The 27274-nt window shown below is 45.2% G+C and overlaps 1 protein-coding gene across 2 annotated transcripts; it reads right to left on the bottom strand.

Annotated features, from left to right (window-relative positions):
- Positions 1-603: 603 nt before the first annotated feature.
- On the bottom strand, positions 604-27150 carry SLC36A2 (solute carrier family 36 member 2). Of its 2 annotated transcripts, none has more exons than XM_028106705.2 (11): positions 26965-27150; positions 26164-26372; positions 23041-23131; positions 22392-22480; positions 21760-21855; positions 18241-18325; positions 15222-15440; positions 13747-13845; positions 8266-8432; positions 6152-6321; positions 604-3017 (listed from the first exon to the last, which is right to left on the bottom strand). In XM_028106705.2, exons 1-11 carry the CDS (start codon positions 27118-27120, stop codon positions 2746-2748), a joined length of 1653 nt encoding a protein of 550 aa, XP_027962506.1. In that variant the 5' UTR covers positions 27121-27150; the 3' UTR covers positions 604-2745. The 2 variants fall into 2 exon arrangements, with proteins under 2 accessions (XP_027962506.1, XP_027962507.1); XM_028106706.2 differs by having other exon boundaries at positions 26164-26335; positions 26965-27022.
- Positions 27151-27274: the final 124 nt, after the last annotated feature.

The raw sequence follows: 27274 nt of genomic DNA, 5'->3' as shown, positions 1-27274 counted from the left end.
GGATTTTCTATGATTCTTGATTCAAGAGCAAGCTCCAAAAGTTAAAGAATCAGTTGGGATGGGGAGGGGGTGGAGGGTGTGTGTGTGTGTGTGTGTGTGTGTGTGTGTGTGTGTGTGTGTGCGTGTGTGTGAAACAGACATCAAAATTTAATACCCTCACCGCTCAAACACAATTCCAGCAATTGGTATTCTTTAGTGTTGCTGACAATTACTAATGAGTCTCCCCAGCTTACTTTTCTTGGTTACATCTGTTACTAAATTTATTTTTTTCTTCCCAAAATTGAACTTTAGCCAGATTAGTCTAAATGGTAAGATTGACCTGAGCATCTTACATGGTAGGGGCTAGGCCCTGGACAATGACTGTGACCATTTTTTAGTAACGGAGGACAATCTTTTTTTTTCTTTAAATTTTTTTATTGTTATGTTAATCACCATACATTACATCATTAGTTTTTGATGTAGTGTTCCATGATTCATTGTTTGCATATAACACCCAGTGCTCCACGCAGAACGTGCCCTCTTTAATACCCATCACCAGGCTAACCCATCCCCCCACCCCCCTCCCCTCTAGAACCCTCAGTTTGTTTTTCAAACGGAGGGCAATCTTAAACTGAGCAAGCCTGGTTGGGGTAATGGAGGAATATGGCGGGAGAGGCAAGCACAGAAAGAGGAAGGAAGCTTTGCCACAGCTCTGAGCCCGTCAGCAGAAGTGCTTGGGGTCTGCTGATGAAACAAGTGCAGGGGGGAAATGATCAGCCCTCTGGCTAGGTGGGCTGTGGACCACTGCATAGGCTCTGAGCGCCCTGATTCCCAGCACGTACTCTGCAGTCTAGGGGATCTGGGTGCGGTCTGCTGGCCCTTCTCTCACCTAAGCAGGGCTGGTGCACATGAAGTACCGCCTTGAAGTCTAGCAGGTAGAAAGTAACACACAAAAGGAGCAGACCAGGATTTAGGAATTGGGACAGACACTCTCCCCAACATCTTCCCTAGGCCATACAGGAAGGATCACGGTTGAAAATAAGCAGGGAAGGGCTTTTTCAAATATTCTCTTAAAATGGAGGCAGAAACAAGCATGGGGCATTCCCATAAATTACAGAGTATGATGCGAAACTCTCTCCCCTGGGATTATAGATCTGCCCTGTAATATCTACTCGGTTATTTGGGGACACTTTCCTAATTTTAGTGATTTTAGGAAGGACCAAACACTACCTGGAAGGTTGAGATGGTGTTTCAGGTTGGCTGGCTCCTGCTGCCAGCCAAGCTCAGAGATGAGAAAAGGCCCAGGACTGTCAAGGAAGCAGGTCGGAGTGGAAGGAGGGCAAGATTCAGTGTCAGGAGACCCAAGTTCTACTCGAAATCCAGGTCAATGGCGCCACCTGTGGAAAGCCATACTCAGTACTCCAGAGCAGTCAGCATCCCTCTGCCCTTAAAAGGACCAATGATGCTATCAACTTAGTTGATTACCTCTAATTCTTCCCCAGTGGATAGTGAACTAGCTTTTGAGGGCAGAGATGCTGTTCTCATTGGTATATCTCCTTTAGAGTGAGTATCAGTTAACTTTTGCTGCATAAAAACTCCCACACTTTATGGCTTAAAACCACATTTATTATTTCTCACAACTCTGTGGATCATCTGGGCAATTCTTAGGATCTGGGTCAGCCTGGCTGGGGCTGGGTGTAGTCTAGGAGGCTTCCCTCATGTGTCTTGAAGTTGGCAGGCTGGTTGATCTGAGGGATGGGTTTAACTGGGATGATTCGCTTCTGCTCCACATGGCCTCTCATCCTCCAGTAGGCTAGCTCAGGCTTCTTCACCTGATGGTCGTGGCTCCACAGCATAGCGAGAAATGAAAGTCCTGATGCACAAGCTATCACCAAACCTCTGCTTGCATCACATTGACTAAAGTCCCATTGGTCCAAATAAGTCATGAGGGCAAGACCAGATTCAAGGGGTAGAGACATAGATTTCACCTCTTGTTGAGAGGAGCTGCAAAGTCACATTGTCAAGAGGAATTTGTGGCCATTTCTGCAACCTACTCTTAAGAACCTTGAACTGTGCTTGACACACAATAGGTAGAATGCTTGTTGCAAGAATTAAGAGGTAAATAGTGTCAGATACTGTAATGGTATTGTCCACTCCCCTCCCCCCTGCCACTGACACATCTACCGCCACACCTCCTATCTACTGTTGGCATCTCTGAACTGGGCCAAAACTTTATCCAGTGGTTTAGAAAGTTTACTGCCCTTGACTTAAATATGATGGCTCCTTTCTGAGAGTTGCAGCTCACACTGGACCTCCTTGCTGTATCTATTTTGTCACAGGAGTTGTGTATACCTTGAATCCCCTAGTCTATGTTCTTTGAAACCCTTTGTCTACCAGCTCACGGTCAGCATTAGCCAGCTGCACCTCCTTCCGCCTGTTGCTGTCACTTGGCTTCCCCCTGGTGGCCTCTTCTTGCATAGCACCACTCAAGGTACAAAATCCACCTTGTAAATTGCCAAGAAGTTGGATGAATCAAGAGCCTTCCATGGGAGACTCTCAACTTAAGGGAAAGCTAGAGATGGAAAGAAAAGTAATAAAAACAAATCTGTAAATTACCATCTAGACCCTGTAGCTGGTGAGTCCTTGTTTGCTTCACTGTGACTTGGCCCAGAAAAAAAGATAAAAAGGTAAAATAAAGATAAGGCATACACAAGATATCCATACCAGCAAAAGTCAGGTGCTGGTGGGGAAGGAGCAGTGCCATTCTCACTGAATAAAAACGGTGGAGTTGGAAAAGTTGAGGGCTTGTCCCGAGAGGATCAGCTCGTCCAGGGCCTGGTAGGTCCCCACCACAAAGCCCACGAAGCCCAGGATGCTGATCAGGGCGTCCTTGGCGATGGTGAGGGGGCTCATGCCCTCCGAGTAGTAGGTGGTGATCTCCAGGAGGGGCGGGATGATGAGGGCCAGGGCACTGCTGCTCACGGAGCCCACCAGGGAGAGGACCAGGTCCAGGCGGGGAATGAGGATGGCCAAGGTACCTGTGGGAGATGATACGGGATATATGGATCTTTGGGACTCAGTCAAGCTTCCCAATCTTTGTTTTAGGATCCTTTTCTTAAAACATAAACCAGTTTCTCGATTTTAGTTACGTAAGGAAAACACTGAAAGTCCTGTAATACTCCGATCACGTCAGTAGAGGCTATGAATTAAAAATCTGGTGTGTCTCCTCATCATTTTTCCAAAATAAGCATTCATATTGTTGGGAAGAGAAATCTTCCCTCTGCCTACTTAGGTTCAATGATGGGGGGCGCAGGGAGGGGCTGGGGATTTACTGACAGTAGACAATATTAACATGACAAAAGACAGTTTGCTTAGGGCTAGGGAGGCTTCAGAGGAGTTGGCTCCCAGAACAGCCAAAGATAGGGGATCATGTGCCCATTTCATAAAGGGAAAGGAGGGGGCAGAAAGAGCATACGTAAGAATGAGTGGAAGCTATGACTGGTTCGGAGAGTTTATGTACGGAATTAGTCTGTGATGATGGTTAGTCTCCTTTCTGGCAGAAAACCTTCCAGAGAGATTTGTGGAGGCTGTGCTTTGTCAGAAGGTCCTGCTTAATTCAGCAAAGGAAGTTCAGATAAGGATTTATTTTTCCCCTCCTTGTAGCTGCTGTTTGTTCAAATATTTTTCGCTTAAAATAATTTTTATGCCACGGAGGCGCACTTCAAATCCCCACATTATTCAACAATGATTAAGGGGTGCTTGGCGGGCTCAGTCGGTTGGTGTCCAACTCTTGGTTTCAGCTCAGGTTGTGTCTTGGGGTTGTGGGATCCAGCCCCACATTGGCCCCCTTGTTCAACAGCAGTCTGCTTGTCCTCCCTCTGATCTCCCCTGCCCCTCAAATAAATAATCTTTTAAAAAAGACAATGATTAAGCTCTTACTTAATAAATAACATTAAATAACAGTGCTGGGAACTGTCCCATCTGTTTGGGACACATCAATGTACAGGAGATACAAAAACAAAACACAAAAAAAAGCCTTTATGGAGCTAACATTTTAATAATGAACATGACTACATGTACCTTTTACTTGCAAATGATTAGAATGTGAAATTATTTATTTATTTTTTTTAATTTTTTAAAGATTATTATTTATTTATTTGAGAGAGAGAGAATGAGAGACAGAGAGCACAAGAGGGAAGAGGGTCCGAGGGAGAAGCAGACTCCCTGCTGAGCAGGGAGCCCGACGTGGGACTCGATCCCGGGACTCCAGGATCATGACCTGAGCCGAAGGCAGTCGCTTAACCAACTGAGCCACCCAGGCGCCCTAGAATGTGAAATTATTTATAGGAGAAAGGGGTCTTCAGTTGGAACAAGATCGCAGGGTCTCCTTAAAAGAATGTCTTTTCCAGGTTTTACATACATGTTAGAAAACAACAAACGCCAGAAGCTAAAGATTTTGAAATTATCTATTTTTTAGTAGGATGCTTTATAGGCCTGGGCTCCCACATTTTTTATTTGACTTGTTGGGAGACTTTCACCAAGAAGGCCCAGAAGCCTTCTCCCAGGCCTCCTGTGGAGGAGGAGTGTGGTATAGCAGAACCAAAACAGGTCTGGGAGGCAGGATTCTGGCTTCCCCTTGTGGCCTTGGGTTAGGTTCCTATCTCCTCCTCAGCTCGTTTCCTCCTCTGCAAAATGGGGATAAATGCTATCTATCCTTTTAGGTGTTATGGTTCACACTGCAAATGGTGTTCAAGTTTTAAACTCATTTATATGCCCCAAGATAACTGAGTTAATATAAAGCACTGAGTTAATATAAAGCACTATAATATAACTCAGAAAAGTTTGTTACTTCAATTTATTTCCGCATTTGTCTGGATTGGGGCAATGCATGCAGAAGCTGTAGGCTTCAGGGATTATTATCTTCACATTTAGGACAAATGCCTTGATCTCTCTGGAGTCTCTAAGGTTCCGGATGGCAGTGTCCCTGCTTCCTGGGCTAAACTGGGAACAAATCATTTCAAAGAAAGAAAACTGGTGTCCACTGAACTGCATGGGTTGGTCTAGTGCAGCAAGAAGCAAGAATCTCTGTGAGGGGGGCACCTGGGTGGTTCAGTTGGTTAGGCGGCTGCCTTTGGCTCAGGTCACGATCCCAGGGTCCTGGGATCAAGCCCCACATTGGGCTCCCTGCTCAGTGGGGAGCTTGCTTCTCCCTCTCCCTCTGTCTGCTGCTCCCCCTGCTTATGCTCTCTCTCTGTCAAATAAAATCTTAAAAAAAAAAAAAAAAGAATCTCCCTGAGGAAGAGTCTTAGAATCGCAATTAAAAGGAGCTAGGGACAGCTGGGGAACGCCACACTCCATACAGGAAATCTCTATCTTCTCCTTCACCCCTGCTAAAAACACTTGCACAAGTGGGGCGCCCTGGATTATGGGGCCTGGGGCATAAGGACGACTGTGAGGGGGTGAGCGGGGCCAGCTGAAGCCCGGGGGGCAAGTCCAGCTCACTGCTACCAGTGGGGAATGTGATCCTAGGCTTGCCAAAGCATTTTAATTGAAAACGTTAGAAATCTGGATTTGTATGTGAGATCTTGGATGTTTTAAATGTTGGCACAAGTTTATACAACACTCTGAGGCTCAAAAACACACCCCTCTGTTAGATTAGACTCACTGGCCACTGACCTCTGTCTCGGAGGTGAAGGGTGCTGACTCTGGACTTAGATGACGTGGGTTCAAATCCAAGCTCTGGCACTTCCTGGCCAGTTACTTATCGCTCTCTGCTTCAGTTTTCTCATTTAAAAAGGAAAGTTTATCATAGTCCTACCTCCTAAGAGTTCCTGCAGGGCTGAATGAAATACTATGAAATATGGCCTAAAAAGAACACAGTGGCTGGTACACAGTAGGTATTTAATAAATAACAGGTATTATCATTATGATTATTGTTCAACCAGCTGTGTCACTCCCTCAGGCTGGACACCTGTGAATCCGACTAATTAGGTACATAGAAAAATTAGTTTGTCCCCGAGGCTTACATGAGTTATACTTGTAAAGCCTTAGTGCAGTCCTTGAGACACAATTAGCACTCAATCAATGCTGGTTATCAGGACATCATTCACCATCTGGCGGATTCCTGATAGCCTCCGGAAAAGAGCAACATTTCACTCCGCCTTGTACTCACATGTCAGGCAGACCATGGCGAGGCGGATAGACAAGTCCAGAAGCAGCGCCCAGCGCTTTGATACCTGCGAGGTGGCGAAGGGGATGATGATTTCTGCAGGGACATAAAACTGCAGGGCGTAGGTGCACAGGATCCCAACAACGTACAGCAGCTTGACTGACTGGTACAGCCTGCAGGACAAACCACAGCAATGCTCCCTAAGGCCACCACGATCAGGCACCTGGCCTCCTGGAAACATTAACCTCTGATGGTGGAATCGCCCCCTTGGGCTCCAGTTTCCTTGTCTGAAAATGATGGGCAGGGGACTTCCCAAAGCCAAGAGGGAGTCACAGCAGAGCACGCGGTGAAAATAGAGTGAGGGATCATGGATCCAAATGGCAACAGGGGGTCATCTCTAAAGAAAAAGAATCTTGAGCATGGCTACATGTAACCCCTTCACAAACCACTATCACTTGATGGTCAAGGTTAGATTTGAGGGAACTAGAGGCTTAGGCCAGCTGCCTTGCCCAGGGAGACACAAGTGGTAAGTAGTGAAGACCAAAAAACCTAGATCTAAAACATGTTAGTCCCTTGTGATCTAATGTCAGTCCGTAGCAATTCTCTGGATTCCCCCCAAAGCTCGTGGCACATAACAGGCCCCCAGCACATGCTTCTAGTAGGTTGAGAGAACTGCAGAGTCCCGAATCCTCGGGGAAGGAAGCAGTCTACAAACAGGGTTGCGAGGGGGTTGGGAGGTAAAAGGAGAGGCAGGGTTACTTGCAGGCGTTGGACTAGGGGCAGAGACAGGGTGTGAAGTTTTACCAAAGCCTTTTTTGACCTATGGAGATAGGATTTTTTCCTTGATTCCACTAATGTGGTAGCTGCATCTCACATGTTTAGTAAACCTGTATGTGTATGGGGGCTGGGGAGCCATTCCTTAGGAAGATTAACTTCCACATTTCTGAGTTTCTGGCTCACACTAGTCCTGCTGTCTGAAACACCACTTTAGTCCCTTTCCATCTGTCCCATCTTTTGAGGTATACTGCATGCCCAGCTTAATCCCCATGGTAACTCTGCTTTATAGATGAAGACACTGAGTGTAAGAGAGGTTAGGTAAATCATCCATGACCACAAGGGTGGTGCAGCGAGGACTTGGGCCCATGAATGGCAGAGTTGTCCTCGTCTGGGCAGAGTTGTCTTGTTTACAAAGATTCTCATTCTGATGGATTTCTTTCCTCAAAAGTCCCCAACGCCTCTTTGCTACTCTGGAGGGCTCCCTGTTCTGTTCTGTTTGTGTATATACACTATCCCTCCCCCATTGTCACTGGATCATGAGCTGGGGAAGGTAGTGAAGTTCAAGATCATAGCCTACTCAATCAGTACCCTCCATGCCCCTGTGTGACTAGACCGGTGTCCGCACATAATTGGCATGCAGTAAATGCTTGATGAATGACATTTAGCACCTTGGGAAAGGAGCCCCATTTAGGCAAATTAAGCCTCCAAGTGACCCTTAAAAAGACAGGCATCCTATAATTAAAGACATGCCGCCGTGTGGGAGAGTGCTGCACAACGCATTATGGGTTCATGTGTCTATTTAAATATGGTACTGTTGAAGTCTGGGTCAGCTAACTGTTGCATGAATTAAGTACATTTGAATACAGAATTTTTACAGTGGTCTTCCCAAATTGATTCTTGTTTTACTACTTTTTTATCCTAGCTACTCTAACTTGGAGGATGCGCGCCCTTGTCTGTGGCAAGCAAGGCTTGTAGCACAGGCCTCAGGAAATGTAATCAGAGATGAGTGCTGCCACCCACCAACTCCTCTCTCTGCCTCTTGTTCTCCCTGAGGGCCCCTTCCTTCTCTCCTTAGGTGACCAAGAACTATCACTTCTCTCTCTTCCTAAATCCTGTCCTTCTTCATCCTAAGCTACCAAGGCTTCATTCAACATGGCAGGCTATTGGAGGAGGAGCTCCTTGGACAGAGAAACCAGAGTCCAGCGTTCTAATTACAGCTCCACCTGTCACTGTGGAGGCTCTCTAGACCTTAGTTTGCCATCTATGGAAGGGAGGAGGCAGTCACCCACACATTCCCACCCGGCCCTGAGTCCCCACCACCTGGGGGCCTGTGAAGTTACCAGCAGTTGGGTAGGTTAAGGGTTATGCTGGCCTTGATGTCATTTCCAAACCGCAGGTAGCCCAGAGACCCGATGCCAATGTACAAGGCAGTGATGATGGACATTCCCAGAGACAGGATGGCTGGGAAGTGGCGGGCATCCTTCATCTTGTTTTCCAGGGGCAGAACCTACAGAAGGATCATAGTGTAAAAAGAGAGAAGGAGCAAGAGGAACATGAACAAAAGAAAGGCATGCCACTTCTGAGTATATCACAAAAGAACCGGAAGCAGGGACTTGAATAGATATTTGTATAACAATGTTCATAGCAGCATCATTTACAATAGCCAAAAGGTGGAAGCAACCCAAGTGTCCACTGATGGATAAATGGATAAGCCAAGATGGTATATACATACAATAGATATTACTCAGCCTTAAAAAAGAAGGAAATTCTGACCCATGCTGTAACATGGATAAATCTTGAGGTCATTGTGCTGAGTGAAATAAGCCAGTCACAAAATGGCACATACTGCACGATCCCATTTACATGAAGTACCTGAAGTTGTCAAATTCAGAGAGTCAAAAGTAGCATGGTGGTTTCCAGGGACTCATGGAGGGACAAATGAACAGTTATTGTTCAAAGGGTACAGAGTTCCAGTTTTGCAAGACCAAAAGATGGATGGTGGTGATGGTTGCACAATAATGTGAATGTACTTAACGTCACTGAACTGTATGCTTAAAAATGGTTAAGATGGTAAATTTTATGTTAGCTATATTTTACCACAATAAATGAGAAAAAAGGGAAGAAAGGAAGGCAGGCCTGGAGTCACAAGATGAGCCCTGGACCATCAGAGCTGGAAGGGCCCTTCTTCAGGTTGTACAGATCAAGGAACTCAGCCCCCGGGGGTTGGGTCAGGCCTGACCTGGCCAGCAGAGGCATTTTGTTTGGCCAGCATTGCCTTTTAGACAATTGAAGATGAACGCCTATGGGCACACTATTCTTGCCCCATTCACCAGTCCCACCTCTCCCCCTCACAGGGACATATACCTGGTTTCTTCACTCCCATTGCCTTCTAAAGGCATTTGAGTTTGAGACTTCCAATTCTAGTTCGCTGCTCTCTGTTCAGATGGGAAGGCTGCGACTCAGGTTTACACAGCAGACTGTGGCAGAGCTGGGACTGGAGGTTCCTGGTTCCCCAGCAGGACATTTCCCTACACACCATGTTCTCTGGATCCTTCTTCCCCAGATGTATACCTGGCTCTGAGAGAATCCAAGTTGAGACAGACTACCTGGAGCCTGCTGGGCATCCCAAGGTCACTTCTGTTTTTGGAACCAACCTTCTGGCCTCTCATCCCATAAATCCTTTCTTAGGCTTCTATTGGCTGAGAGGCCGCCCCCCCCCCCACCTTCTCCTTCTCTTTGATCAGGCCATGGACTAAAGCACACTTTGCATGCATCATTAGACTGATCTGTGCCTCAGTTTATCTGAAAACTCACCTACTGGATTTTTTTTGAGATTTATATGAGCACCATAATGGCATACAGTAAGGGCTTAGTAAATGTCAACTGTTCTTATTTTTTAATACTGTGAAGACTATATCTCTATGAAGATGGTGCTTGTATAATTCTTATTTTACAGATGAGGAAAACAAGACTCTGAAGATGGAGTAACTTGCCCCAAGTTACAACGCTTGAAAGTTGCAGAGTGAGGCGGCAGACTGCGGCTGTCTTCCAAAGTTCAAGTACTTGCTTCTCCCCAATCTCCAGCACTGGATATATTTATTACTCAGTAGGACCTGGGTGTCTACTCCCTTTTACTTTTAACTCCTTTTTTGTCCTACAAGCATCTCAACCCCATGCAAATGGAAATGCTTGAGGGGAATGCCATGTCAAGGTCATCACCGTGCCTTTCCACTTTCTTCCAGATTAAAGGCAGGTTCCTAGTAGCAGCTGGTGCTCAGGAAAATGTCTGGGGGGATTATACGGAGAGTGAATGATCCAACCTGAGCTTTCCCACCCTGCAATACATTTTCGCTGCATAAATTCTCCAGGCTAAAAATTACCTTTTTTACTAGGTAGCTGGCTTTCTTCTTCTCTCCTTCCCACAATCAGTCAAATTGATAAATTGATAAATTTACATAAAGTGCTAAGGTCTCTGGAAGTAGCACCAGGCTTTAGCCACAGCTGCAGCTGTCCCCAGCTGGTGACCTGGCTCAAGTCCCTTTCCTTCAGGGCTTAGGCTCTTCGGAAAGTTCAGAGACTGGGCTAGAAGGTCTCTAGAGCTAATGTGAACTCTGATACTAATCATCATTAGCACATAGTAGGTGTTCAATACTTACTGAAAAATTACTACCATCATTTAGTGGGGAATTAGAGTGCAGAGAGTAATTCATGGCCAAAGTAAGATTCCAGCATATTCTGCTTCCAAAATCATTTGCTCAACGATTGCACTCCGCTTTTTGCCATGAGTATCCAGAATTCTAAATATAAAGTGCTTCTACTTCCATTAAGATGGTGTAGGCACATTCCACCATAGCTCTCTTACTGATTAAAACTAAAAGCCCTGGACAGAATACATAAAACAACTATCCATGGACTCTGAAAAGTATAAAATAGCACATGGATTGATCAAAACCAGTAAAAATGACCATTATGGTACTGGGTTTCTTGATTTTTTTCCTTCCTGTATCTCCCAATTTAGACTCAGGAGGACCTCAAATCCTAGAATCCTGTGCAGTAGATGGAGATAGAAAAAAGTCCAAGAGAAACCCTCTTTCTGGCCAGAAGACATAAAACAGAGGCCTCTGTGGGACAGACAGTATGGAGAGGGCCCCTTTTTTACTCTCTCAAGACCACACTTCCAAGGCAAGTCACAAAGCAGCTTACTCGTGTTATCAGTGACTGTGGTGGTCACACAGGCACCTAAACATCTGACACAGGGGCGCCTGGGTGGCTCAGTCGTTAAGCATCTGCCTTCGGCTCAGGTCGTGATCCCAGGGTTCTGGGATGGAGTCCTGCATCGGGCTCCCTGCTCTGCAGAAAGCCTGCTTCTCCCTCTTCTACTCCCCCTGCTTGTGTTCCCTCTCTCGCTGTGTCTCTCTCTGTCAAATAAATAAATAAAATCTTTAAAATAAATAAATAAATAAAAATAAAAATCTGACACAAATTTTTCTCTTTGAGCAAAAGAACTAGGAAACGGGGTTTGGGAGTCCAGAGAATGTGGAGATAAATCAGCTCTGCTACATGATTTATAGGGTCCTATGCAAAAAGAATTTTCATTTGCAGGGCTTCTTGTTCAAAAATCAAGAATTTCAAGATGATGAAAGCAGAGCATTAAACCATGAGTAGGATCCTTCCAAAGACAGGTCCCTATGTAACTGCATAGGTTGCATGTCTATGAAGCAGGCCCTGGAAGGAATTGCTGTTAGTTCGTTCGTTCATCCATTCATTCATTTTTATTTTAGTTTTTCCTTCTCTCTTTTCTCTCAGTGCTTAACCCCAGTCAGACTCAGTCACAGGAAGTGCATAGCACTATAGGGAGGCTATAACTCTGGCTTTCTAGCCAGAGAATCAGAAAAAGAATCCCCTGGAAGCTGGTGACTGTGCAAGAAAACATGGATAGGAGGATGCTGGAGAAAGTGATCCCCTAAATCTATAAGTGAAGTCCTGGGCTCTGCCCTAAGTTGTGAATGTGTGGGAGTGATGTGAAGCATCAAAGAAGACCCAAATAAGTGGAAAGACATTCCATGTTCATGGATTGAAAGACGATACTGTTAAGTTTTTTTACAAAGATGCAAAGGCAATTCAATGGAAAATGGGCAGTCTTTTCAACAGATGATGCTGGAACAAGTGGGTATCCTATCAAAAAAAGAACCCCAACATACAAACAGTTTTATCAAAAATTAACTCAGAATGGATCATAGATCTAAATGTACAATGAAGGGCACCTGGGTGGCTCAGATGGTTAAGCGTCTGCCTTCGGCTCAGGTCATGATCCCAGGGTCCTGGGATCGAGTCCCACATCGGGCTCCCTGCTCGGCAGGAAGCCTGCTTCTCCCTCTGCTTCTCTCTCTCTCTCTCTCCCTCTGTCTCTCATGAATAAATCAATAAAATCTTTAAAAAAAATAAATAAATGTACAATGAAAACTATAAAATATTTAGAAGAAAATATAGGAGAAAATCTTTGTGAACTTGGGTTAGGCAAAGTGTTTTTAGATAAAACACTAAAAGTAGGATCCATAAAATGAAAATTTTGATATACTGGACTTCATCAAATTTAAAACTTTTGCTCTATGAAAGGCACTGTTAAGAGAATGAAAAGACAAGCTACAGACTACAGAAAATATTTGCAATTATATGTCTAATAAAGGACTTGTATTTGTAATATATAAAGAATTCTTAAAACTCAACAGCTCAGTTTTTTTAAAAGTTTGCAAAAGATTGGAACAGATACTTCACCAAACAGGATATACAGACGACAAGCCCAGAAAATGATGCTCAAAATCATTGGTCATTAATAAAATGCAAATTAAATCATGACACTACTATGAACCTATTAGAATGGCAGAATAAAAAAATGCTGACAGGACATATAAGAACTAGCGACGATGAGAGGAACTGGAATGTTCATCCATTCCAGTGGGAAAGCAAAACGGTACAGCCATTATGAAAACCTGTGTAGCAGTCTGTTATAAAGTTAAACAACATACATTAATATGTGACTAGCAAACCTACTCCTAGAGAAATGAAAACATATGTTCACATAAAATCCTGTACACAAATGCTTGCTTATAGCAGCATTATTCATAACTGTCAAAAACTAGAAACAACCTAACTGTTCTTCAGCAGGTGAACTGATAAACAAATCATGGTGTTGCCTGTTCAGCAGATGCTCAGCTGGAAAGCAAGGAGTTACTGATGCATGCAACAACACAGGTGATCTTACATGCAGTCTCAACAGGTTACATACTGCATGATCCCAGGTATATGACATTCTGGAAAAGACAGAACAATAGAAACAGAGAACAGAAGGCGGTTGCCAGGAGTTAGTGGGAGGTGAGGGAGCTGTTCTGTATCCTGATTGTGGCACATCTATGATTCTATGCATTTCCAAAACTTACAGAAATGTATACACTCCCCCCACCAAAGTGAATTGTACTGTATGCAAATTTAAAGTAAATAAAATCAATTACACAGCACTATCCTTCCTCAAGTGTGGAAACACAAACTATGTAATAATCCATTGTAAATATATAGTACTTCCCAGCTTAAAACTCCTTTTGTTTGTTTCATTAAATCCTGTAAATTGTATGCCTCCACTTGTCTTGATTTTAAAAGATTAGGAAACACATGTTGGTATGAAGATAAATGTTTAATAGATGTATTGAGACAAGAGGTTACTTTCCCCTATGTGCACACAGAAACCCAGAAACCTAGAGTTCCTGGATCCTGTTCAAAAGGCCACCCACAGCACGGGGGAAAGATCACCCCAATGCAAACCTTACCACACCAATGCTTTCAAATGAAAAAATGGCTGTTCCAAAGAAGAGAGGGTAGGTCTTCCAACTTGCTATCAGTGGCAACCGGCTGGGGTCTGGAATTTCCTACAGGAGAGAGAAGTGTAGTAAGACCTTAACTCTCAAAGCACATTTCAGTCCATTTAAAAGGGGAGTATTCTGAGAGTAGACCTAAATTAAAAAAAAAAAAAAAAAAAAGAATGTCAAGAAATTCGGAAAACTTCAAAAGGAAGCAGGCATCAAAGTTGATTTTAACACGTACAACACCAAAGAGCCAGAGGGCAGAAACATTGAGGTATTGTCCAAGTACTGAAGGGTCAGTACCTCATGGGGGGAGTATGGTTTACCAGAATCCTCCAAAAGAAAATCTCACACACCACAGGTCGGTACCAGCCTGAAGTGCCCACGTACACTTGGAATGTACCAGTGGTTATGGGTGACAGAAATTGCTGTGACTGTAGTTAGTGATATTCTTGGGAGTCCAGAGTAATTAGTTAGATATGAAAGTCCCCTTTTCTTCAATGAGCTATAAACTGAAGGGAAAGAAAGTGTGTGGAAAAAATATCTTATGTACCCTGTGACCTGAATGGGACAATAATTATAGAGCCATTTCTCTAATTGGACAACTTCAGGAATGGTCCAAAAATGAATCGAAGGTAGCTATCTTACTAGGAAATTCAATTTTGTAGAATTTATTGATGTTGCCTTAAGGAAGATAAGACCTATTTGTAGTTATCCTAAAATATTTGACTAATTTGTCATTTTTACTAAATTCCATGGACACAGTAACTTTTTTTCATGTGACTTCTGAAATATAAAAATATCTGAGTGATATGAGGGATATGCCAAGGGCCTTCTGGGTTTAAATTTCTATGTAGTCTTATCCAGTAAATAAACATTAGAAAGGATAGAAAAGTAGGAAATTGAGGGAAAATCAATATCCACAACTCAACCTTGAAGGCGTTGTAATTTGCATTGTGATATATTTGCTTGTGGTCTTCTGAGACTATGCCTCTGTGACTAAGTATTATTATTTTTTTCTCTGGAGTTCCTATGGGTAATTTTGGACACCTGGAATTGTAGCCTAGAGGATGTAAGACTATAGGTAATTTGGTAAGTTTCAGCTTTGGTAGGAGATCCTGCTTTTCATTTGCCTTTGCTGCTATCCAACCCTTACAGGAATGGTCTGTGGTTCACCCATCAAGATGTTTTCCTTGCAAAGCAACATTTTTTTCAAAGGCCAGAATTTGACAAGGACTGGAGCAGCAACATAAAAGAGGACCTATCCAGAAGAATGAGATGGCACAGAGACATCTTTGTGGAAATAATGGTACAACAGTATGACGAGGCTGAAGAGTGAGGTACACACCTACCCTCAGGGCTGGCCCTAGGTAGGTATTATTGTCTATTATTGATAAAAGGCTCTGCCCACTGGAGGAGTCGGGTGTGTCGTGTGCACTAACCTGGACGATGTACTGGGTGATGATGATCAAGCTAACCAGCATGCTGATGTTGGCCAACAAAGAGAAGACGGTCAAGACCCGGAGGTTCCGGATGAGGACTAGCAGCACCAGGAAGGGCAGGAAGGAGAGCATGTAGAGTCGTGAGTCCATGGTCGGCGTCAGAAACACTGTCTCATTGTAATGGCAGTTGCTGGTGGTCCCATTAACTGCTTCCACTACCTGAGGAAGGAACGGGAAAAGCAAGAGGGGAAGATTCAATACATCTACTGGCCACAGGATTTGCTTAGTGCCCGGCCCATAACTCCCTCACAAAAAGCATGTCTCACATGCCAGGGCCTCACAATGAGGTAGTTAGAGTTTCTTTTGCTTATAACCAAAAAACCCATCACCTACTGTTTCTCAATCGGACTAACACTGTCATTTGAGTGAGAGAATTATTCCTTATGAGGACTGGACCATTCACTGCAGGACATTTAGCATACCTGGACCCCACCCAATAAGAGCTATTTGCATCCCCCAATCATTGTGACAAACAAGAAACACCCTCCTGCACACAGTACAAACACCACCTGGCAAAGTCAGGGGGGAAGGGGAGGAGAGGAATGGTACTACCCTTGTTCCGAATCAACCTGACTTAATGGGTACAGTCTTACTGTGCAAGCAGTATTGCAAAACATTGCAGAACAATCCACTACAGAACAATTAGAGACTACAATTAGGCAAGAAGAAGATGTAAAAACAATGATGATCTCAGTACACACTGGCAGCCAGGGTGATGTCCTGGAATATATTCACCTATGCATTTTCTATACCGTATCACAAATTACATGTATTATACTCATTTTTTTTTTTTTACAAGATTGCAATCACAGCATATACTCTTATTTGGAAATCTCCTTTTCACCTAAGAAGATACCATGCTTACTTAAACGAACCATTAAGTCTTATTTTTTTCTGATTCCTCACCTTCTGATTCCTTTCAATAGGAAAAGTACTTGAAACATTAGCAGGCATTCATGACCCTCCATCATGGGCCCCATTCAACCTTGAAGGCTCTTCTTCTCCCAAAGTCCACACCTTCTTCTACAACCAATTTTATTGCATCTCCGGAGCCAGGCCTGTACATTCCTGCCTCCAGGTGTTCACTCCTCCCTTCTTGGCTGCCACCCCTTCTCCTCGAACCTGTCCTTCAACACCCAGCTCAGATGCATCTCTGCTAGGGAGCCTTCCCTTGCTGCAATGATCTTTCCTGCCCCCTCACATTTTTGCCCCTGAAGTTCACCATGAAGCGGCCCTGCTTTCAGAGAGTTGTTAGTGGTGTCCTGACCCAGCACCAAAATATATTGAGAGCTAACTTGTTTGTTTTAGAACACATCCTACTTAGCCTGCAAACTCTTAGAGAGAATGCTTGCCTTATCTCTAGACAGATGATAATGTTCTTCTGATAGCTGATTGATTTCCAAGCGGCAATCTGGCCCTGTTTAAGAGCCTTCAAACAATCAAACTCTTTGTTTTGTTGTTGTTGTTGTTGTTTGTTTTTAAAGGTTGTATTTATTTATTTGACAAAGAGAGATAGAAAGAGCAGGAACACAAGCAGGGGGAGTGGGAGAGGGAGAAGCAGGCTTCCTGCTGAGTATGGAGCCCGACGCGGGGCTCGATTCCAGGACTCTGGGACCATGACCTGAGCCGAAGACAGATGCTTAACGACTAAGCCACCCAGGCGCCCCATAATCAAATTCTTTGACCCAGTAATTTTACTTTAAGGAATATATGCCAAAAAAACAAAGGGGTGTACAAAGACTTCCACGGATTATAGTAGAAAAACAAGGGGAAACAAATAAAATATCCAACAAGAGAAGACTACGTCCTGGCCAATCTGTGTGATTAAATATTATGAAGACAAAAAAAAAATGTAACGACATTACAAAATGCTAACCAGTTAATACTAACTTAAAATAATAACCACGAGTGGTTGAATTAATAATCATTTTCTTTATTCCTTCCTTCCTTTCTTCTTAATTTTTTAAGTAGGCTCCATGCCCAGCATGGAGCCCAACATGGAGTCCAACATGGGGTTTGACTCACAACCCTGAGATCAAGACATGAGCTGAGATCAAGAGTCAGATGTTTACCCATCTGAGCTACCCAGGCACCCCAATTCTGTTTCATTTTGAAAAGTAATATAGCATAGTGTTCAAGAACTTGAGCTCTGATGTCAAAAGGCCTGGATTTTTAACCTTGGCTCTGTGATCTTCTACACATTATATAGAGTTTATAGCTTCGGTTTTCTCATCTGCAAAATAGGAATAACCACAGTACCTATAGTGATACGGCCACAGAGAGAATTAAATGGGAGAACGTATATATAATACTCCCTGTTCCTAACATAGAATAGCAGCTAACTCTGAAAGCATGCTATTTTTTTCCTTCTAATTTCTTTACGTTTCTAAATTTCTGGTATTACTATAAGCGGGGGAAAAAAAAAGAGAGAGAGAGAGAGAGCCCTAAAGGATAATTTATTTTTTAAGCTTGCTGATTGACTAAGGATGGCCTTTGTCATTACCAACAATATTTTGCTTAAATTGCTACAAGATAACTTCTGGGCTAGATCAAAACAACTTCCTGGAGACAACTGTTAAGCCAGAGGTTAAGCAGCTAAAGGTAGATAAAGATGGTCCAAAGATTAAGTATCATCCAAAAAGAGCCTATCAGTCTTAGGAGAGTTAAGGATGATTAAGCTCCAAGACAGGACAACTGACAAAATCCAAGGTTTCTTCCAGCTCAGTTTTAGAGACCGGCTTTGTGAACAGGTCCAAGATACCGGAAAAAGTAACCACTTGTAGAACAGATAAGTGAACTGGGGAAGTCTGGATTCTTTCATAACATCTAGTTTAACTTCCTTTGTTCTACTGTTGAGGAACTAGGGGCCCAAAAGAAGAAGCCACATTTGCTGAACAACTCACAGAGGACCCTCCTTTGCCATGTCCTTTCCCTTTCCACCTTCTCTAGAAGACTCTACCTGTTTTAAATTATCAGCCAGAAACACAATGTACACACAGCAGAAGCCCAGCTGGGTGACTATAAGGAAGAAGCTCACGATATTCCTGGAAGAGAGGAGAGAGAAAGAAAACATGTTATAAAAGAAGAGTTGGTTTGTCATTTCTATTTCTGTCCCCAGGGATTGGTGAACCTGTACCAGCACCCTTGCTTCTGCTAACGCAATCAACAATGGGGCAGTAAGAAGGGAGGTAACAATAGTTCTTTAAAAAAAAAAAAAAAAAAGTTTCTCAACCACCCTCACACTCCCAGCTCAGCAAGTGGAGGAATTCTTTATGGTTGGGAACCTCCCCCCAACACCTGGCTCTGCCGCATTCCTCATAATTGATACTAACTGATGTAGGGAAGTAAGCACACCATTTTTATTAGCTATCATTAACATGAAAATTTGTTCTACCATGTACCAGACACCGTATTAGGCTCTGAGGAAACACAAATAAACACATGGTCCCCTCCTCGAGTGGTTCATAGATTAGTGACCAAAAAAGAATATGGCACTAAGGGCCACAGTGAAAAGGATATTTTATCCTAATTATAGAGCAGACAGCCTTCATAGAAAAACCAATAATACCTGAGCGGGAGTCCCTTGGGAAGAGGAAGAAAGAGAGAAATTTTTAAAAAGACGAGGAGGAGAACATGGAGAGGAGTGAGGGAAGCATTTCAGCAGAGGGATTAGGCAGATTTCTCTGGCTGTGGGGAATCCACTGGAGGGGGCAAGACTCAGGATGGGTAGACCGCATAGCAGATTCTTACAATAACAGAGGTGGCCAGTAGCCTGGACAAAAACGTGGTCATTAGGAGAAGAGAATTAAAGCAATTTAAGAGGTACTAGGGAGCTAGAACTTAACAGAACTTGGTTACCACTAACATCTGGGGGAAAGGGAAAGGCAATGATCAAAGGTTCCTAAAGGCTTTGGCTAGGACAATGAAATGAACTGGAAGGAAGGAACAGGTTTTAGGGGAAGGGGAAGAAGTGACACAGTCAGTATCTGAATTGTTGAGCCTGAGGCTCCTACAGGAGACATTCAGGAGATGACTGTGTATGAGGGTCTGGAACTATCGATTTGTCAGAAATGGATAAAGCCTTGAGAAGGCAGTCAGTGTTGGGGAGCGTGCAGAGGGAGAAGAGGAGAAGGTGGTGTTCCAACCCTAGAGAACACCAACATTTAAAGGGAAGACAGGCACAAAGGAGCCTGCAATGAAAGCCAAGGACTGGCCAGAGAGGCAGGTGGGAAACTAGGGGCGGGGGAAGGGTTTAATAGAAGCCAAGGGAGGAGAAAACATCTGAAGAAGAGAATAGTTCTTTGTGCCCACACTGTTGAGAGGTTCTCTAGGGCAAGAAGGTGCAATAAGGAGGTCTTTTAGGACACTGGTGGAAAGAACTTCAAAAGCAGTCTAAGGACAGAAAAGCCAGGTGACCCACAGAAGAGGTGCGAACCAGATGAATGGAAGTAAAGTCAGAGGGTGTGCTGTTCTTTCACAGAACTAAGTGTGAGCTCCAGTCTTGATGGTGCCCATTCTGGTCATCATTGTAGACCCATTGCCATGACACATCCTGACACACTGCAGGTATTCAATAGATATCTATTGAACAAGCAGCTGCTGAATAGAAGATTGTATAGTGGCTAATGGACGGTGTGAGGCCCAGGAAACCTTGAGTTTATATTACTATTTTTTAAGATGGAGACACGTGAATGCATTTAATTATTGAGAGGAAGAGCCCACAGATCCAGAAAGAAGTTCAAGTTATAGGAGAGGAGATGATTAGTGGAGCAAGGTCCCTAAAAAGAGCAGGAAAAGCTGCTTTATATGTCCAAAGGTCCGATGCGTAGAAGGATTTGAAGAGTAAGGGACAGTTGCAAAGCCTCCTCTTGGGTCACACACTGGGAAAATACTGGTTATTGTCCCAAAGCCGCCTTCGTCTGCTCAGAGGCTCAATTTATTGATTCAGTATGTGAATGGGCTTTGGGCCAAGGGAGGTGCCAGAGCCATGATGCTCTGCAGACTGCATTTCGTGAGAGGGCACACAGCAGGGCCGTAATGGTTCAGAGTATCACAATTCAAGAGAGACTTTGGCCTAGATGGTACTCAGAAAAGTGTATGCAGATGGAGTGGGCACAGGCCTGAAAACATAGACGAAAGAGCAGATTTGTTCCAAGTACTGAGGATGGAGGGGGTTGACTTGTTCTGTGTCAGTCCTGAAAGTAAAAGTCAGCAGTTGCAGGAGGACGACGTCAGCTCAGCAAAGTGCCCTTAACGTCTTGTGTGTTTTGTTGTTTTTTTTTTAAATACACTTTTCTTCTTACTATAAACTCTCTCCCTAAGGGACGTCTTCTGCCCCCTGGCTTCACGGCTGATGACGTCAGTTCTGTATGTCCTGCATGAAGATAGGTTCAAACCTAAACATATCACTACCCACTTGACATCTCCATTTGAACCTCAAACCCAACTTGTCTAAACTAAAAGTCATCAGAAATCTGAGTCAACCTTGATTTTTCTTTTTCCCACAGTCCTGGGATCCAAAGCATAACCAAATTCACTTTTCTCCATCCCCACTGCTACCAGCTTGGTCCCAGGTGTCATTGCTATCTGCCTGGACGTTGCCAATAGCCCCCTCATGGGTCTGACCTAATCTATGATTGCTCGCTTACCATGTATTCTCCTAACAGAAGCCAGAGAGATCTTTAAACAATGCAAGTATGATGACTTGCCTGATTGAAACCCTCCAGTGGCTTCTTTGTTGTTTTAAAGAAAAAAACAAAAACCTTTAGGAGGGTCTAAAATATACAGTTTGCTTGAACCCCTGGATTCTTCTTAAGCCTCATCTCCTTGACTCTGCCCTCAAGCTCCCTGTTGTTCTGTACCTTGGAAACTGTCACACATTCCATCTTGCTTCAGACCTTCCAGCTCTGTTCTTCCATCTTCCTGGAAGGCCATCCAGGCTCCTGCCCACTTTCCCCTAGGTAATTCCTTATTCTTAAGAATTCCTTCCTTCAGGGTTCATCTCAACTGTTCCACCCTAGGAAGCCCACAGAAGCCCACACACATTGATTACCTGCTCGGTAGCAACTAGTATTTCCTTCCTTCATCACACTCATCCCGGTGGTTATGAAGTGACTATCTCCTAAACTGTGTAATGCTTGTCTTTCCCACTGGATTATGGGTTCTGTGAGAGCAAAGCCTCTTTGCCTTTCTCCCCACAGTATTTCCAGGACCTGGTACATAGTACAACAGGATAAATACAGTTTCATAAATAAGTCAATAATATTAAAGCTGCATAACAAAGGAATGAGCACGCTGTCACTGGAGGTATACAAGGAGGGGGGCGGGGTCAGGAAGGTTGCCAGTGAACCCCTTCCATGTGGAAAGCCCAACATTCTGTGCCACACGAGTCAGCTTTCCAGGAAAGAAGGCATCCCTGACAGCCGCATTTCCACCTCCTGTAGCTCACTCCACTTCCGGCAGAGCAAGAACAAGGTACCTTCCCCAGTGGGCATGGGTCCGGAGCCAGGCGCTGGGGCTGGCTTCCAGGCCGTGCATCACCGTGTCGCCATAGTCCATGAAGGGCTTGTTAAGCCTGTAGGAGAAAGTGCACATAGAGTTACCAAGAGAGGGTTTAACCTCAGATCCTGTACTAAAAAGTCAGGAGACACACAGCAAGGCAGGACCCAGCTGGAGTAGAAAGAACACTGGGGCAGAGACCCAAGTTCTAGTTCAGACTTAGACACCTGGCAGTACTTCCTGGGTGGCTTGTTTTCCTTCCTTACCTGTCAAGTGGGGTGGTTCCTACATAAGCAGGGTAATAAAGCACACCTCGCATGGGCACAGTTTTCATATCCATGATCCCAATGGGTTCCATCACAATTCTCTGAGGCAGGGTCAGGCATGGATTGTTTATGCCCCATGTACAGATAAGCCAAGTGACCTGACTGAGATCACCTAATGAGTCACATGGCAGAGCCTCATCTTAGGTCCCTATCCCAAATGCTTTTTCTCTTTTTCTTAGCCTTGTTGGAAGAAAGAAGTAAAGTGTTGTTTCATGTAGGATGTTTCTGCAACATCCCTGAGAACCAAGTACCAAAGCAAGCGACATGAGGATGCTGTTTTCCTCACCTGTGGCAGAAGCGCTGGGCACACCTGACCAGGATGTGCATACAGTGGCAAGCGATGAAGCCCATGGCCAACAAACTGAGGGGGCCCATCTGAGGGAAGGGGGAGCCAAGGGAAATGGGAAGAGAGAAGAGAATGGATTTATGAAGAACATTGCAAGGACAGATGTGGTAACACAGATATCATTTGGCATTCAAGGAACTTTCTAGCAAACTGCTTTCCAAGTCCTTTTTGGCAGCAATACCTATTCTTTCAAATATAATCTCAAGTAGTACTCCAATAAAGTACATAAAGCAATTACAATGGGTGTTGTGGTGGGAGTGGGGGACTCAGGATTCTGACCCATAGTGGCCTCCGAGGTGTCCCTGAGAACTAGTGCTTCATAGGGCACAATAGGAAAACTCATCATCGTCCAACCCCTGCATTCTCCAAGGGAGAAAACTGAGCCCCAGGTAAAGGATAAATGACCCGCCAGGGCCACTCAACGTCTGTGGCTGAGCCAGAATTCAAACCCTGGCTAGTCCAAGTCTGGACCAAGCTGTCTCCTAGAAAGACTGCTTCTTGCAAGCCATTATAAACTCTGAGAGGCTCTCCTCCTGCTTCCCTGCTATAACTCGGTCATGCTGGCCCCACCTGCAGCAGCCCCTCTTACCAGGATGCCCGCATTCTTCACAGCCAGGGGTAGTCCCAGGATCCCTGTACCCATGTTGCCTTTCACCAGGTGAACCAAGGTCTGGAACGCTCTAAAGGAGAGGAAAGAGACGTAAGGGTGTAGGTGTGTGAAGGTGAGGAGGTCCAACCGGCATTCCCTCACAGCATGCCAACACCTGAGTTCAGCTGGATAGGCGGGCTCCTGGCCATCTCTCAGTCCCTGCGGCCTTGATTGGCACCTCTGGGTCTCCTGTAGGGTGACCAACCATCTCAGTTTGCCTGTCCTGGTTTTAGCAGCTAACACTCAATATATGCCATGCTAATATTTACTATATAATAGATACTATGCTAAGTACTTTACCTGTTATTACCTCATTTAATCCTCTCGTCAAGACTAGGAAGTAGGTTATTGCCTTTGTTTTGCTGATGAGGAAACTGAGGCATAGAGATTTTTTTTTTTTAATGACTTGTCCAGAGATATACTGGGGAGTCAGGATTTGAACCCAGAAATGCCTCAGAGTCCCTGTTCTTCACCCCACTTCTTCTGGACCACTTCCCGGAAATAGGCCCAGAGAGATATATAAAAGGAAAAATCCCGTTTTGTAATGAAGGAAATGGAAGCTCAGAAATTCGGGCATGGCCCAAGGTCATAAAACTAGTAGCTGAGACAGGGTAAACTCAGAGAAAAGGGAAAAGGGCCAGCAGCAAAGACACTTCAGATACTTCATGGTGACTTCTGAATTAAATAGGTCAAATGATTTGGGTCCCCAGATGGGGTCTGTTGAGACAGTGTCATTTGGTGATTGAGCTCCAGAATTTTTTGGGCCCTCAGGCCAGGATCTCAAGCTGGGGGAAGGCATGTCTCCTCCGCCCCACCAAAAAAAAAAAACAAAAATAAAAACTCAGACCCCCTTTAAGACAGTTGGGAAGGTGGTCTGAAGGGCACCTTCAGGGATAAGTTCCAGGGAGGTACCCTCTGTGTTGATGAATTACAGAACAACTTATTACTATATCCCTTTGTACCTGGACCAAGTTCGACCAAGGTGAGTGTGGGGTTCACATCCACAACTTTTGAAACATTGGAAATTCCCTGGGAGAACCTTTCAGTGAGGACACCGACTGTGAGGGGCACCAGAGGTATTCTGAAAGGAGACTGGTCTCTGAGGTTGGACCAACCAGAGATTAAATCCCAAGGCCACTACTTAAGGCCACTACTTTAACTAGCTGTGTCATCTTGGGCAACAGGTCTACTTTGCTGAGCCTCTGTAAAGGTTGGGAGGAATGATATTTTGAAAGAATTGCCCCAGCCACCCTTATCTTTATGTTAATCCCTAGATCTTCTAGCTTTCTGAGGATCGGCCCATCGATTTGTTATGGGTTAAAGAGAACAATTGAGGGAGAAAGTGGGCGGAGAATCGCGTGCCCTTCTCTCCCCCTGTGGGTGTCAACATCGCTGAGCGAGCACTTGAGCCCTTGTGCCCTACGGCCCTCCAATAATGGGCTTGTTTTGCAACAAGAAAAGGGTCAACAGGTCACTTTAGAAATTTCTAACCGAAGGACTTATGAAATCAGAATTTAACTTTGGGCCATGCAGCCAAACATAAAAACAGTGTGGTGAGTTGGGCACAGCACTGGGCTGGGAGGCAGGACACCGGTGTTCTAGCCCCAACTCCTTTGGTGACCTTGGACCTTCAAGGTATCTGCAGTGGCCAGCTTTTAAGGTGCTGTGTTTGGGGGCTTTATGCACAAATCACCTTTGCAGCCATCCTGGGAGGAGTGAAATGTCATTTCACAGAGGAGAAACTGGGGCAGAGAGTTCTGTCACTTGCTCAAGCCAGTTAGCAGCTAAATGGGCATCTGAACCCAGGTGAGCTGACCCGAGTTCCATGCTTGCCCGACTTACTTCTCTTCTGCTCCAAACTGGGAGGGCCCCTCTAGTTCTCTCATGCTTTATGTCTTTGATTCTTAAGTAGTTGAAACTGCCACCAAACCATGTGTCAGTTTAGGACACGAGAGCTATTTGGTTCCCCCCAGGCCTCTGATTGAGAAATAGCTCTGCTCCGCAGTGGATGGCCCCAAGGCCTGGAGAGGTCATTCTCAGTGTCAGCAATTCACAGCCCCCAGGACTAGCCCCTGGGGGCAACCAAACCCTGTGGGGGGGCCATCCTGGTGCTGACAATGGAAAGGGACTTCGCCTGCCCTTGTGGTAACATCTCCCTCCTAGCTGCACACCCCCACCCAACAGATGTAATGCCCACAGGCAGCCTCTTTAAATTGGCACTGCCACCTGTTTACCCCTGTTTTGCATCTGGGGGACACCGAGGCTGGGGGAAGGGAAGGTGCAGATCACTCACTAGTTGAGTGCAGGTGTTCTCTCTACTATACCAGTGCTGTCAGCATTTTCTTCTTAAAGCAGCAGCAGGCTCCAGGAGGCCACCCACCCACATGTCCTGAGTAAACTGGCCACTCTGCTCCAGCGGTGGAAGCGGAGGTTGCTGAGCCCCGCCCGTAGCACGGCTCCCCCACCTAAACTCCTTCTGCAGACCCTTCCTGGCCATGGTTTGCAAGCCTCCCCCACCCACCCCCCCACACACCCCAGGGAGGTGAGAGAGAAGTCTTCCACATGCTATGCTTTTGATGTCCTCACAAATGAAGTACAGGCCCAAGGCCAGGCCAGAGTAACTGGAGGAAGGAGGCAGAGAGGAGTCAATGCCTGGCTGACAGTGAGGCCACAGTTTTAAGCTCAGATCTCCCCTCCTTGGAGAAGTTAGGGATTCTGCCAATGATCAGGACTGACCAGGAACAAAACTGACTTAGGGCCAGCACTGGATTCCAGTGCCCATCCTGCCAATGACCCAGTGTATGGCCTGGGGTAAGTGGGCCTTTGTGTCCCCATCTGCACCTGTTTGAGTACAGGACCATGAGAGCCTAGGGCTTTCTTGAGTCTCCGCTCCTACCCCTGTAAGCTCTCACCTTGACTCAGTCTCTGCCTGCACTTTTTTTGACCTTGGTTTTTCCATCTGCATAATGGGCTGGGGGTCAGACACCGCCGCGCCAGGGTTTTAGTCAGTGCAAGCTTGCAGGCTCGGAGGCAGAAATGGGGGTGGCAGAAAAAAGCACTCACGTTATGCCCTTGGTCTTCTCTAAGCCTGGTGACTCCGAAGGGCGTCCATCCCAGAAACTGGAGTCCTTGTTCTGCATCTTCTTGGCACTTTTGGGAGGGGACCTGAGGTCCAGTTTGAGGTCAACAGTGCCCTGGGGGCCCCCGGAACTCTTTGTCACAGGCATGACTGCTTCTGAAAGAGAGGGCTCTGGGTGTTGAGGAGGTGTGCTCTGGAAGGAGGCAAGCAGGAAGGTGTCCGTCAGGTGCAAACTCCAGCTCAGCAGCCTGTGCCTTGCTCTGGCCCCGCTGGAATGAGGCCCCGCCTACCTCCCTCGGAGAGTATGCTCCTCCTGCCCAAGAAGAAGCTCTGTGCAAGAGAAGCTGGAGCAGGAGAGGCTGGAAGGGGTTTGAGAGGAGAGTCATCCACCTTAATAGGTGAGGTGACTACAATACCCATCATTTTCCTAATTAACATGTATGAAGCACTTCACCAAGAGACAGATGTTCTCCTGAGTGCTTTACCTATATTTTCTCATTTAATCCTATAAATTAAATAATGAGGAAATCAAACTCTGAACTAAAGGGACCTGCCCAAGGTCACACAGCTAGAAAGTGATAGAGTAGGGACCATTGCCCAACTCAGCAGGCTTTTTAACTAATACCCTATTTCTGTCTCCAAGAGAATACCTCCATACCCCATCTCCTGTTCATCCCAGGTCAGGGGCTCCACTTCCCACTGGCTGACATCTGTCATAAGTCATCCTTCCGGGAGACCCCTTCCCTGGGAAAAGTTGGGGGGAAAAGGAGCAAGCCCTCACTTACCTCTAGCTGCTTCTTAGCTTTTGTGTGGCTCCAGGGAGAAAGCGGTGGGGGTTCTTTGGGAAAAGGGCAGAGATTGTACAACCCCCAGCCACATTTCACTGGGTAGGACACTGCCACCAGGAAAGCACGTGATTTGCCTAAGGTCGCACATGACATTCAGGATAGAACTCTGCAGCTAAAGAAGGCCTTGCGGGGGTTTCTCTGGTGTTTCATTCTCTGTCATTATCTCTGCTTCCGTGACAGATGAACGGGCCAAGATTTCCTCCTTCCTCAAAATTATAGCATTTCACTCAAGCCAGACCACTCTCCG

The sequence above is a fragment of the Eumetopias jubatus genome, unplaced genomic scaffold (genome assembly GCF_037043125.1).
Source record: "Eumetopias jubatus isolate StellerSeaLion01/CBP00866 unplaced genomic scaffold, mEumJub1_p1.0 scaffold_5, whole genome shotgun sequence".
In the NCBI taxonomy this organism is placed as follows: domain Eukaryota; kingdom Metazoa; phylum Chordata; class Mammalia; order Carnivora; family Otariidae; genus Eumetopias; species Eumetopias jubatus.
Note: the sequence above shows the minus strand (reverse complement) of the source record. Positions and strands in the feature narration are given on the sequence as shown.